The sequence below is a fragment of the Sceloporus undulatus genome, chromosome 2 (assembly GCF_019175285.1).
Source record: "Sceloporus undulatus isolate JIND9_A2432 ecotype Alabama chromosome 2, SceUnd_v1.1, whole genome shotgun sequence".
NCBI lineage: Eukaryota > Metazoa > Chordata > Lepidosauria > Squamata > Phrynosomatidae > Sceloporus > Sceloporus undulatus.
Window position 1 is genome coordinate 148,125,826 of NC_056523.1, and position 13,785 is coordinate 148,139,610.

At 40.3% G+C, this 13,785-nt stretch overlaps 1 protein-coding gene across 9 annotated transcripts in view; it reads right to left on the minus strand.

Moving 5' to 3' along the window:
* Positions 1–13,785, minus strand: part of CEP131 (centrosomal protein 131) — a 35,020-nt gene that overhangs the window by 14,898 nt on the left and 6,337 nt on the right. For 6 of the 9 annotated variants that reach the window (XM_042452294.1, XM_042452291.1, XM_042452292.1 and 3 more), the window contains exons 3-12: positions 13,269–13,363; positions 12,877–12,991; positions 11,082–11,194; positions 9,264–9,377; positions 7,244–7,405; positions 6,567–6,684; positions 3,968–4,087; positions 3,635–3,803; positions 2,862–2,962; positions 452–652 (exon numbers count right to left, since the gene is read on the minus strand). In XM_042452294.1, the coding sequence (XP_042308228.1) occupies positions 452–652; positions 2,862–2,962; positions 3,635–3,803; positions 3,968–4,087; positions 6,567–6,684; positions 7,244–7,405; positions 9,264–9,377; positions 11,082–11,194; positions 12,877–12,991; positions 13,269–13,363 (1,308 nt within the window). The remainder of the gene's footprint in view (positions 1–451; positions 653–2,861; positions 2,963–3,634; positions 3,804–3,967; positions 4,088–6,566; positions 6,685–7,243; positions 7,406–9,263; positions 9,378–11,081; positions 11,195–12,876; positions 12,992–13,268; positions 13,364–13,785) is intronic. The other 3 variants (XM_042452295.1, XM_042452290.1, XM_042452287.1) reach the window with 1 other exon arrangement.

Here is a 13,785-nt window from a genome sequence, read left to right on the forward strand (position 1 = left end):
GTTACATACGCCTAAGTTTTACCCTTAACTTATCCACAAGTCATATCAAAATTACTAGTTTTGGCCCCCAAACCTGCCCTTGATGTATGTGTGAGGTCAACATATAGTTGAGTATCACACGGTACATGTAAACATGAGTAAGAGGAGGAAAGGAGCTTTTAGATACAAGAAAATGCTTTCGTCAACATTATTTTTCTTACAGATGATGAAATGCATCAACAAGATTGTCCTAAATACTTTGTGTTCGTAGAAGCCACTGTAGTTCATAATTCATTCCATTGTAAGCACAAGGGGACCTGTCTCTCACTTCCACAGCCCTTCTATCCTGGAAGGAGACACACCTCCTGAAACTCAACGCCTACAAACAATGTGGTTGTTGATTCAGGTAACAATTTTAGCATTACCAAGGGAAAAAGACCTGCAGATAAAGGCAAGAAGATATCTGATTCACCCCTCCAATTCCAGTTACCCCATCGATCCAGGCATATTTATCCTCCTTGCAGGCCTTTGGTGGTGGTAGAAACTCTGGCTCTTCTTCCAACAGCTTCAAGGTGTCTAGTAGCTCATTAAGGGTCACTTTGGATTGGGCCCTGCTGGCTGTAGTGATCATAGTTTCCAGGTCTTCACTGGCCACCTTTCCAGAGCAGACATCCTAAGCAACAGAGAAAAGTGATGCATTGTAAGACTGAATCAAGGATGTGCAGCTGAGGATGGGGGTGAGGTAAGTGAGCAGATACACTGGGGAGAGAAGCCTATAGGAATTATGGAATGGAGAAAAACTTTTATCTAGTCTGGCTCATCACTTCATTTCACAAAGCAGACCTATTGTTCTTGAGGGCAAACATCTGCCTGAATTCTGTGATGCAAAAGAAAAAACCTCAATAATGTTCAAAGCCAAGTTAAAACAGATTAGTACAGAAGAGAATACAAAATGTGATACTTCCAAGTTTGTGCTGGTAGATCTCACGTGTGCTACATTTAAGCATTTCAGCACTTAAAAAAGAAACAAGGAAGAATACTTGTAAAATTCTGCCTCACAACATGACATTCACCAATCCAGCACAAAACTGGTAGTAAGTTAAGTTGGGAGGAAGGAAAGGGCCAGATAGCACAAAGTGGGGTCTTAGTGGAATGAAGCTCAATACTACAAGTTACCTCTTATTCATTTTTCTTATTATTTTATTTTTTCATTAGGTTCAATTTTGCTAGCAAATTTTGACTTGTTCCAAAGTTTCAGGATTCAAGTTTGCCCCTTTTCCTTATTTTTCAGAGAGTAAAGAACTGCATGCCTTGGATACATCCCTCCTTCATATTTTGCCTGGGGTAGCTTTTGGAATGAAATATCTAGCTCATTTTTAATTTGAACAGATTGCGTTTTTGTAGCTTTTTAAAAGAGTATTATTTATTTTATTCTTTCTGTTGTGAAGCCGAATCTTCACTATTTTATTTTCAACCCATATTTTTCTACTTTCATCTGGACTATGGAAACCCTAAACAGTTTAGGGCCAGGTTACTTGTGTATCTCCTTCTATATCTACCTATCAGTATCCCAATATCTTCACCTAAGGTCCATTTCTGGATCCCTGGAGGAAAGTTTGGCAGCTAACAAAAGAGGGAATCTTTACAGTGGTGACACCTTGATATCTTTAATAGTAAACTTAGTCACAGATGAAGTCATTTTAATTTTTCCAGATATTTTCATTCAATTTAATGCTTTTAGATCTTTATGCCATGTTACCCCTGTAGCTTGGTTTTGCTTCCAGTTTTATTATGTACTTAATTTGATTTTAAACAATAATTCTTGTTGATTTACATTTTTTGCATTAATTTGCATATGACCTTAATAAATTTTGTTTTTAGATGACTTAAACACAAAAACTATAAAATGATTTTCTCATCTGATTTATTCTGGATTTATATACTGGTCAATCTTCCTCACTTTCATTTTAGGTCATATGCACCCATTTCCTCTACTTGGAATTAGCTTTCCTTTTTTAAGCTTTTATTAAACTTCTATACCATTAGGAACTTGGTACACTTTAATTCGTTTGGTGAAATTTTTAGTAGGATGAAATTTTGGGCTTTAGTAATATGTATGGTTTATGGGTAGTTCCTTGATGAAGTGTGATTCTAATTCATTATTCTTGCATAAACAGCTGCTACCTTTATATCTCCATTGTCCTGCCTTGTTCCTTAGTTTGCTATTATTTCTGTAATTCATATTTTATATTACATTTTTCATTGAATTATTAAATGAGCTTTTTTATTTCTATACTTCTGTCTCATTGCTGAGTCTATGTATTTTTATCACTGTCACTCAAAAAATAATAAAGTATTTTCTAACTCTGAACTTTTCTGGTTACTACCACAAATTCAACATTGCAGGCTCCATAAAGCTAAAATTTGAGTATCTTTTTAGGTGCTATACATATGTATCATTAATGTTTCATTGCAATGAAAGCAGAACAATCCTACTAATACAGTGGTACCTCGGGTTACGAAATTAATTCGTTCCGCGGCTAATTTCGTAACCCGAAAAACCTTCGTAACCTGAATTGCCATAGGCGCTAATGGAAAAAAATAGCTCTCTGCTGCCCTCCGGTGGCGAAATAGCACCGAGGTTTTTTCGTAACCCGAAAAAACCTTCGTAAGCCGAAACAATAAATCCCTATGGGATTTTTTCGTATCCCGAAAAATTCGTAAGCTGGGTAATTCGTATCCCGGGGTACCACTGTAATGTTTGTCAGTCAAACAGACTTTTTCGCAACAAAGAAAATCTAGAACTGAGTAAACTGGAAAATGAGGGAGTAAAAGAAAATGTAGCTACTCTTTCAAGAACATGAAACAGCAGAAGGCGGCACCTGTGGCTGCTCTTCAGGTAGTTTGTTTTGTCCTGGAATAGATAGACATGCCATGACAGAATTTTCTTCTGTATCTGCAGCTGCCAAGTGGAAGTTGGCTTCTGTAAACAACAACAAAAAAACATTTGCTACAGTGGGAACTGTACCCACAAAAAAGTCACGGGTGGGATTTGCTTAAGTGCATAAAGATGTCAAGATAGGATTCAAAATTAGAGTGGGAAATCTTTTCCATGGCATGCATGAAGGTATAGAGCTTCTAAGACTGCAATTGTGGGGAGTACTCACCAATTTCCAATTACATTTACACATTGGCCTTCTATCTGACTTCCTTATATCAAGCAGCTGGGCAAATTACATTTGGAGGGAGTAGTTGTGTATTTTGGAACACATTGAACAGTAATCCACATATTTTGAAGTATGCAATTCAATTGTGGTACCTCCAGATTTGTTCTATTTTGAAGTCGTCTCTTCCAGTTTTCTCCACAATCTTAAAGTTGTAGAAATCAGTTGGTGACTATAAATTTATAGAAATGCATCAGCTGTCTGAATCTTTGTTAACATTGCTTGCTTGTGCAATGTACACTTTTATGAAGGTACTCCTTATCCTAATTATCTCTAGCATGGCACACTAAACTTGTACCTCCTTACTGCAGCCTACCATAAAATACCATTTTGTTACTACCAGATCCAGTGTAAGTACATGAGAGCTGAGCTAGAGAAAAATTCAGGTAAGCTCTGGATCTACGTTTTCAACATCTGTCAGTACTTCTTACCTGCATTGTTTGCTTTAACTATGCTGTTAGCAGGGCTGATATTCTTCACAGAGCCTCCACTCTCAGGTTTTCTTCTTCCCGTTTTCTTGCATTTTGTCATCACTGCCAGCTCCTCCTGAACCAAGCATTGAGAATCCAAGGCCTTTTGGGCCCGTTTTTGTTGCAGCTCCTACAAGGAAAAAATAGTGTCAGTGCCATACTATGGTCCACTTGCTCCTCTAACATACGGTACCAGTAAAAATTAAAAACAAAACTCCCTTGATCCAACTTCAAATTGAACAAAACAGGAACAAACAAAAACCCATTCCTCTTAATACTCTACCAAGCCCCTACCTGGATGGCTGCTTTCCTAGCAAGACGTGCCTTCTCCTCTCGAATCTTCCTCCTCTCCTCATCTCGCCTCCTTTGTAAGTCAAAGATGTTGCTTTCTTCTGTGAGTTGCTGCTGCCTTTCCTTAAGAATAAACAACAGGATGTATCTTCGAGTTCATCAGTACTCCACTCTAGAAGAAGGCACAGTGAGCTGCCTGCTCAACTTTGCTATTCCAATATTTCCTTTTCTCTCCACCCCCTGCTCTAGAAAAACTGATCAGTAGCAATATGTTTATTATATACTAAGATGCTCTTAATAATCTGCCATTCTGTTCCGGAATGACCAACAAACTACATAGCCACAATGAGGGAAGACTAACAGCTTCGACAACAAACCATTGATAATGACAGTAGTGGGAAATTAACTGATACAAGGCCTTCCTACTACAAAGACAAAAGGAGTATTTTCCATGAAATGCTGCCAAAGTGCTCTGGAGATATATTCTTTTGACAAAATGTAGCAAATATATGAAAGACTTGTATTAATATGGGATTATAGTCTGCCTTCAACTTTCACAAGCCTCACAAAAGTGGGAAACTGCAAATGCAAGTCCACTATTTTTTACCTGAGAGAACCCTTCTCTAGGCATTTCTAAGTGCTCCAGCAAAATTCTATGGTCAACTACAACCGGAACACCTAGAAATGCCTAGACAGATCATAATTTTCCAGTCACATATAGGGCAGAAGTGGAGGAGGCAGCAAGTACAGTGTGCCCTTCCGTTACACGGGGGATCCATTCCAGGGCCCCCGCATAAAGGAAATACCGCATATGCTGGAGCCCCATTGAAATCAATCGGGCTTGTGCCTGTGGCATAGCGTGCATGCGCCATAGGCACATATGCCATTGCCTCTTCCAGCACGCAGCTTTCAGCGTAAGCTGAAAGCCGCGGATGACACGGGCACACTGTACACTAGTCCAGGAATAATCAAATTTGTGGATTTTCAGCTCACAAACTTGGAGGGATGACTGTATATTAGAACATCAGGTGCATGATCAAATTCAGAACAAAGGAGGATGTTGTAAATACACAAATTGGTATCTCTTGAATATCTGTGAATAGCTTTCTTTAAGGACAAAATTCTCACTTTCATGATTTCAGAGAAAAGAATGGCACAAGATCTTAGATGTCAGTTAAACAAGGAACAAAAAATCTGTGCGAGTGTGTGTGCTGGTAGAACAGCATTGGGCTGCAGGGGCTCGCACAATCTTCACCATGCTCTTCCTGTAGTCAAGCAACTGCAGATTGAATCTCCCTTATCTGAAATGCATGGGACCAGAAGTGATTTGGATTTCTCATTTATTTATTTATTGGATTTTGGAATACCTGTATTTGCATATACACTGGTACCCCGGGATACGAATGCGCCGCGTTACGAAATTTCCGGGTTACGAAAAAAATGTATTTAAAAAAACTGTTCCGGGTTACGAATGTTTTTTCGGGTTACGAAAAAAAATTTGGTGCTTTTCGGCGCTATTTCACACCAAATCGCGGCTTTTCCCCATTAGCGCCTATGGGTTTTTCGGCTTACGAAGCCTTTCGGGTTACGAAAGCGGTGGCGGAATGAATTATTTTCGTAACCCGGGGGAGCCCTGTATGTACATAATGAGATACCTTGGAGATGGGAATCAAGTCTAAATACAAAATTCATTTATGTTTCATATGCACTTCATACACATAGTGTGATGATAATCTAATACAATATTTTTAATAATTCTGTGCATGAAACCAAGTTTGTGTGCACTGAACCATCAGAAAGCAAAGGTGCCACTATTCTCAGACATTCATGAAAAGTTTTGACTTTTGAAATATTTCGAATTTTGAAATTCCAGATAAGGGAGACTCAGCCTGTATTCTCAAGCCTTATCTCCTGCAATTTACTAACACCTAAGCTCCAAACATGCCATTTTCTCTAGGTTTTTGCTAAACTATATTTTTTTTGTAAAACTGATTCCATGAATTTGAACAATGATGTAATCTACAGTAAACCAGCATAATTTACTTTGACATGTGAATTCCCATGTAAAGGAATTTGAAGAGAAGAGTATGTGTGATACAAAATTAAACAGCCTTGGGAGATCTGATTAACTAGCAAGACTTTTTGTTTTGTCTGGGAATGACTCCTCCAACACAAGGTTATTTCTTTCAGAGGGCAAATGTCAGGGGCATTGTCAGCAAAATTGACTTGATTACAACCTTGAACAATTTATTGTATCCACAGAAATACTACAGTAATTCTTTCTTTCACAAAGATAATATGCTGAATGTTCTGGATTAAGTGAAATCACAAAGAGAAATGTCAAAAGAAAAACCTGATAGAGTTCTACAAATGCTTTGTCTTCCAGTGCTGAAGAATTCCAGAGGGGGGGGGGGGGGGGGGCTCTCCCATACAAGAAAGCTCCTCAAGCCTGTTTAATCCTCAACCTTGCATTCCAGTGCAAGTAGCAGGACTAGCGCTGTCTAGGATGCCCTCTTCCATAGCAGAAAAACTGCTTTTCCTTAGTTACCAGGGCCAAGAACATAAAAGCCTGCTTCATACAACACACATACAGCAGACAAACCTCTCTTTTAGAAGCTATTAAGTGGCCAAGTTGAACTACACCTTCCTTGTGCCTCTGTGAATGCCGTCTGTACCAGCGCTGGATTGTCACAGCAGCCAGGTTAACCTGGTTAATGAACCTAAAAGAGTACAAAGAGGCACAGAAGTAGTGAGTATTGCTTTCTAAGCAATGTTTCTTGAAAAGCAAATCTTGCCATAAGGCAGACAGGCAGGCAGAGGGGTGTCACAGACAAAAAACAGGTCTTGCACATATTGCTCCTATATATAGAATGAGACTTTATTGTGTGGGTTATACACAAAACTCAGAATATAGCAAAGGTGGGAATCATGTTGTCCTCTAGTTGTTGTTGGACTGCAACTGATATTTTCTTTACCAAGAGTGATGGGACTTGCAGTCCAACAATATCTGGAAAACTGCATGATTGCCACCCATGATCTAAAGGTAAAACTACCAACAGGCATCAAAGAAGCGAGTTAGCAGTATTTTAATGGAGCTAAAAATGTTCTGTCAAAGAGATGGCCTGTATCAACTGGAAATCACCAAGAGCATTCCTGTTAAAGCTGCTAAGGGGTAATACAAGGATATAGTCTTTTCGGAGCTGTCTTATGGTTTTCTCTCATCTTCTGCATGATCTGCCATCTCATCATCTTTTCTCCTACCATGTCATTCATGCTCACCGCTCAGCCTCCTCCTCTGACACTTCCTGTCTCTTCAGCAGCTTACTGCTATTACTGGTATTATTGTTCCGGGCCAGGATGTTGCTGCTGGAAAGGTTTTTCTGAGACTTCAAATAGCTGCTGCTCTCTGTATCTTCATTAGAAGTGGCTTTGATAATGTTACTACGGAAAGAAGGCAACAATAACTATTAGATGTAACTAGACTGCTCCACAAATCTTCAATATGCATATTATCACATGGGCTCATGGCATGTCCGCTTGGGTATGATGAAGAGCATTGATTATTTTTCAGACATTTTTGATACCATATTCTCTCATGGCTTATCTACATGGACTATTTACTCTGAATTCCCTGGAGATGAGAGGTACTCAGGTGTTATTACTTAAATAATTTTATTCTATGTTTATTAAGCTGTTGTTTATAATATTTTTTCTTTTATTTAGCCAACGTGTTTCAGGTGTAAACCCTTCTTCATGAGCTGTTGCCATAATGCACAGCCAAAACTCCAAATTGGGAGCAGACTATCTTCACAATGTCTGCACTCAATTCAGCCCTATATTCAAATTTAAAAACCTTATTATTTGTTCTGGTTTTTAGTTCTTTCTACAGCAATGACAGGCAGTTACCTTTCCATGCGGTCTCTGTGAGCTATTTGACAGCATCACTGCAGGCACATGTCATTCTGAAGTCAGAATGAGGTGGCCAGCCATGTTATCGGCTCTTGGTGCCCTGAGTTGATAACATGGCTGGGCACCTTTTGACCTCAGCAGCACTGCTGGCAAACGAACAGGGATCATGTGGGATGGCAGCTGCTTGTCAACACTGTGAAGACAGCACAGGTAAGAGGGGGAATTCAGGGAACATTTGGGGCCAGAATATGCTGGAGGCAGCCCAGAGTATTTTGGCCAGTGAAGACAAGCCCTAAGACATACCTTCTGTGGGCAAAAAGCCTTTCTTCACCCTACTATCTCATGTTAAACCTCCCTTAATGAAAAAGATAGTATAAAAGTGCCGAGTCCCAGACTATCTGAAAGACCGTATCTCCCCATACAAACCTCCCAGAGTTTCAAGAGCTACAGGGGAGGGCTTTCTCTCAGTCCTGCCACCATCCCAGGCTCGTTTGGTGAGGACAACAGAGAGAAACTTCTCAGTGGCTGCTCCCACCTTCTGGAACTCCCTCCCACAGGAGGTTAGGCTGATTTCCTCCCTGCTCTCCTTTCGCTAGCAGGCAGATGTTTTTGTTTAAGCAGGTTTTTAATGAGTAAGCAGGAAGGCTTCTTTTTGGAAAGTATGGTTTATTTATTTATTTATTTACCTTTTGTATACCTTTTAAATGCTTTTATATAGTTGATGTGGTGATTTTTAATTGTTTTACAAGTTCTTTTAATTGTTTCTCTTTGAGAACCACCTTGGATCCCGCCTTAGGAGAAAGGCAACAAACAAATGAAATAGATAAATAATAATGTATTAATATCAAGCTGAATGTTATTCTTCAGATATTGTTTAGCTTTCATGATCCTCCACCACTGGCTATGCTGGCTAGAGATGATAGACACTGCAGTCCAGCATCTGTGGGACCAATGTTTATCTTCCCCAATATAAAGGGTAAGTGCTGCTAAGCTACTAGAGCAGCAAGCATGAACCAGCGGATAGATATTTATGCCTCTTTACTGAAAAATAATTTGAAAACAAGAATTTGTTTTCATTTACTTGCATAAGTTGTGGGATGAGGCCAAAAAGTATCAGTGGGTGGGAAGACAGACAGAAAAAAAATATTTATTTAGCATTCAGTGGCAAAAGCACCTTTTGCTCACATCTAGTATAACTGTGATTATGAGATGCTGAGCTAATACAAGATCTCCTAGAAATACAAGTTCCCCTAAAAATAAATGCAAACTGTTTTTATTTATTGTGTGAAGGGTAGAGTTGAGAACAGATACTCATTCATTCCTTCCAACTACAACCAATTTGCAACCCCCTTTGAAAGGATAGGTAAAACAGGATTACAAAAGGACTTACTTGAGGGAGGTTGTGGCCTGGTTGGAACTCTTAGGTGCAGGACCCTTGTCTGCAGTGGAATAGTTGTTATGCACCATGGTGGTGACACAGTTGCCCATGGCACCTTTGTTACTCCTCACAGGAAAGAAGGCAAACATGTCAGTATAACTACAGAATGATTTCCACACTATGGGTGTATCTATACTGTAGAAATAAAGCAGTCTGATACCACTTTAAGTGCTGTATTGCCATTCTAGGAAATCCTGGGCTTTATAGTTTTACAAGATCTTTGGCCTCTGCCAAAGAGTGTTGGTGCCTCACAAAACTACAAATCCCAAGATTTTGTAGGATGGAGCCATGGCAGTTATTGTGGTGTCAAACTACACTATTTCTACTGTGTAGATGCACTCTGTATTAACTAAACAAAAAAGTGAACACAACAAGCAAGGCGATGGTCCTGTTTGTGTAAGCTACTGCCTACTGGACCCTTCTGACCCGATGGGGTAAAACATGGTGGATTACCTGTACCCTAGCAACCCCTTTGGATCCTAGCCAGTTTCAAAATCCTTCTGTGGGCAACCAGTTCAAAATTCTTGCAAGAGTTTTCCACCCTTCCTAAAGCAGCCCACTGGGAAGGAGGAAGAAAAAGAAGAACTATGTATTCTCCACAAAACAGTGTCTACAACCCTGCCTATCATAGGCATGAGGCCAATGAACTGTTATCCACAATGGAAAGAGGTCTTCCATAGAAAGAAGGGTCTTCATCTCTACTGTAGACTATCTTGTACAGAGCTGTACCACCTCCCTTTAGGAAAAGCACTGACTACATGGACAGGGTTCAGCAATAAGCAAGTATTATGATGACAGATGGTTCAAAATAGGCTTGCTATGTCCTCATTTGAAAATAGCGAGTGTCCTTTTAAAGGGAAGAGGCACAAAAAGACAGTGCTGCTGTTGTGATTATGTTCCATTGGTTCTTTCACCTATTTCTCTGTCTACTGAGGAGCAAAACCTTGCTTGCCACAAAAAGTAGAAAAGGAGAATGAAAGGACCAGGGGAGCCAAACACAATATGGCTCCACCTTCTCAGTCACTGGGGAATTTTTAAAGATACAACATGTAACATTATCTGGTAAAGATCTAGTGGCCCTAATTTGGAATGTCAAATTAAGGAATAGAGACTAAAGGAACTGAAACTCTCAAAATCACATAGACTGAGACAGAAGTACATCCTAGTTATTCTAACGATATTGCTAGTACAAATCCTACTTCAGCAAAAGTTAAAATGTAATGGAATTTTGCAAAACACAAAAAATCACATTCTCCTTTATGAAACCACCCATTTTTTGAGAATTTCTGAGGAGGCCCTTTCTTCCGTCCCACCACCTTTACAAGTACACCTGATGGGAACATGGGTGAGGGCATTCTCAAAGGCTTCTCCCACATCTGGAACTCCCTTTCCATAAGGGCTAGACTGGTATTCTCCTTGAAATTTTTCCTCAGGCAGGTGAAGACCTTTCTCTTCTGGACAGGTTTTGAAGACTGATTGCTTAGAGGGAATGGGCCTTGCATAATATGCTGGATGCTCTATTTGCTGCTTCCTTTTCAATGGTTTTAATTGGTTTTAATTCCATTACATTTTAACTTTTGTATGTTGTGATATTTTAGCTAAGTTTGTTTTAACAGTTGTAAGCTGCCTTGAGTCCTGAACTGAGGAAAAAGTCTGGATATAAATAAATAATAGGAAAAGGAGGAGCAGCAGCTGCAGCTCTACTTCAGTTATTCCTTAAAAACTTAAGAAGCTATATTCAGTTGTCAATATGCAATATACTTTTCCTACCTGTTATTAGCAGTGAAATTGGCTGCAAGTGGCACATAGATTTCTTTCTTCCTCATGCCTACAGGGGCCTCCCTAGGCCCAGATGGGGCAGGAAAAGTTCTGGGCTGCTCATCCTGCACAACATAATCAGAAATAGCAGAGTATCCAGTTAAAATTCTACCATAACTCTTACAAAGGGAAACATATGCTTCTCTCTTCAGACACTAAAACTTGCAAGGGGGACACACTCTGAGATGTGAGGTTATTAGTGGTATGTCTGTGTTCCTGACACTCATAAGCTATAGAGACCATGTTAACCTTTTGTTGAAAACTACTGATAAGAAATGCCAGACAACAGCACAGAACAAAAAAGTGACAGCTGAATAGTACTCTCCTTCATTCCTCGCATTATTACTTCTTTCTTGGAAGCACCTTCCTCTACCCATTCTTAGCCTAGAGCTACAGAGCTAGACAGGCTGTGGTAGAAACTGCTTTTTGACTGCAACATTAGAGCCTTTCCAGATGATATCCAGCATACTCAGTGTCAACGCTGCACTAGCATTTAGTGCCAGTAGGGAGATATTCTAGCCCTTGTCATGAACCAGGGATACTAGCACTGCAGGGAGTCCCTTTTTCACAGCTTTTTAATTTCTGGGAAAAGACATATTCATATGCTAAAGTGCGGTCTATGGCGGGTTATAGACCGCCATTTCGGACGTCCTCAGGACGTCCCATTTTAAAAAAAGGGGTGTCTCTTCTAGACGCCCCTTTCCCTATCACGGACTCAGTCCGTGACAAATGGCAGCGGCCGTTCCACACGGCTGCCGCCATGTTTACGTCTTGGACGCATAGCATCCAGACAGGTCGCGGCAGTTATGACGTCGCGGGTGCGCCATGGGCGCCTCACGACGTCATAACGGCGCCGCAGGAAGAAGCTCCATTTTGGAGCTTCTTTTTTGCTCTGCGAGGGAGTCGCGCGGTTTGTATGCTGCGACTCCCTCGCGGAGCAAAGAGCAGTGCCGGCAGACCGCCGCAAAGCGGCGGTTTGTAACGCCTCTATGTAAGCACATTCCACACAGTACTCATTATAGTAATAATTATGGCAACTGCACCCAGGAAGTTACATTTCACAGAATCATAGAGTTGGAAGAGACCACAAGGGCAATCCAGCCCAACCTCCTGCTTTGTAGAAACACCAGAATCAAATCACCCCAATAGCCATCCAGCCTCTGTTTAAAGACCTCCAAGGAAGGAGACTCCACCACACTCTTAGGGAGTGTGTTCCACTGTTAAATAGCTCTGTCAGGAAATTCCTCCTAATGTTTAGGTGAAATCTCTTTTCCTGTAGCTTGCATTCATTGTTCCATGTCATATTCTCTGGAACAGCAGAAAACAAGCTTGCTCCAGCCACAATATGACCCCCTTCCAAATAGTTAAACAGAGTTATATCACCTTTTAATCATCTCTTCTTCAGGCTTAACATACCCAGCTCTCTAAGTCTCTCCTCATAAGGCATGGTATCCAAACCCTTCACCATTTTGGTCGCCCTCCTCTGGACACACTCCATTTCTCTAGTGACAGACTAAGCCATTCAAATATTGGTAAAATGCTGTTTCCAATAACAGATATATTAGTGATGGTAAAGGTTTCATATTCTTTTCGCAAAATATTTATCTCAGATGGCCATAAATGCCTTCCAAGAAAATTGTCCATCTTAGCAACAAAAGGCTAAAGGAACAAAGATTAGGACTAACTCCACCAATCTAAACTAATTTTCCTTTGATATTTGTACTTCCTGATATACTCTTGCCCTTACTAGGATGTTCCATGTGGTTTTCTTTTCTGGCGAGACTTTGCTCAAACTTGCCAGTTTCTTTCTTCCACCTGAGCTGCTGTCGAACAAAGTCAAGAAGTCTCCATGGTGTTCAGCACTGAAGAAAAACAAGAACACAGTATTAATCAGCGGCCTTGGAGGATTGTAAACATATTGCTGCTTTATTCATTTCCAAAAGACATTCAACTGCTTTGCAAGCGGCTAACTCATTCACCACTATAAACTGCTCCCAAGTTTTCTGCTCAACTTGGAGGAAGCCTTCTACAAGCAAATAGCCCCATTTCCCCCAATATGCTCTGAAAGGCAAACACATATTAATCAGGCTCTGAGAGATCCTATGCACTAGTCTTCAGAAAGATTTCTTTGAGGCTCACCCGAAAGTACCATTCACCTGCTGGTTAACCTGAGTTGTGCTGTTGGATCTTCGCAAATTGTTCATAGCTCTGGAGGAGCCAGATCCTGCATCTTCCTAGGTGGAAAAAAACACACAGAACAACAATGCTGAGTTGGTCATAAAAGGATACCTTTTAAAGAGTTTTCTAAGGCTTGAATATTAAAAGCACCTCATCTTCATCCACCTTAACAGGAAGAAGCTAATTTAGCACTGGCAGATTATAGGATACCAATGACAGTGGAAGGGTTGAAAGGTGAATTTGGCGGTGCTCCTTGTTACCTTGCTTTTGCTTTTTTAATGAAACATATATAATTTACAATAAAAATTAATACACTTGTCCCTCCACATTAGCTGGGGTTATGAGCACAGGACCCCTGTGAATGTGGAAAACCCCAAATAGCAAAAACACGGTGTTTTTACCTGAGAAAACACCTCTATAGGAATCTCTAGGTTCTCCAGTGCATCTCTGTGGTCAACATCTGCCAGATGACCTCTTT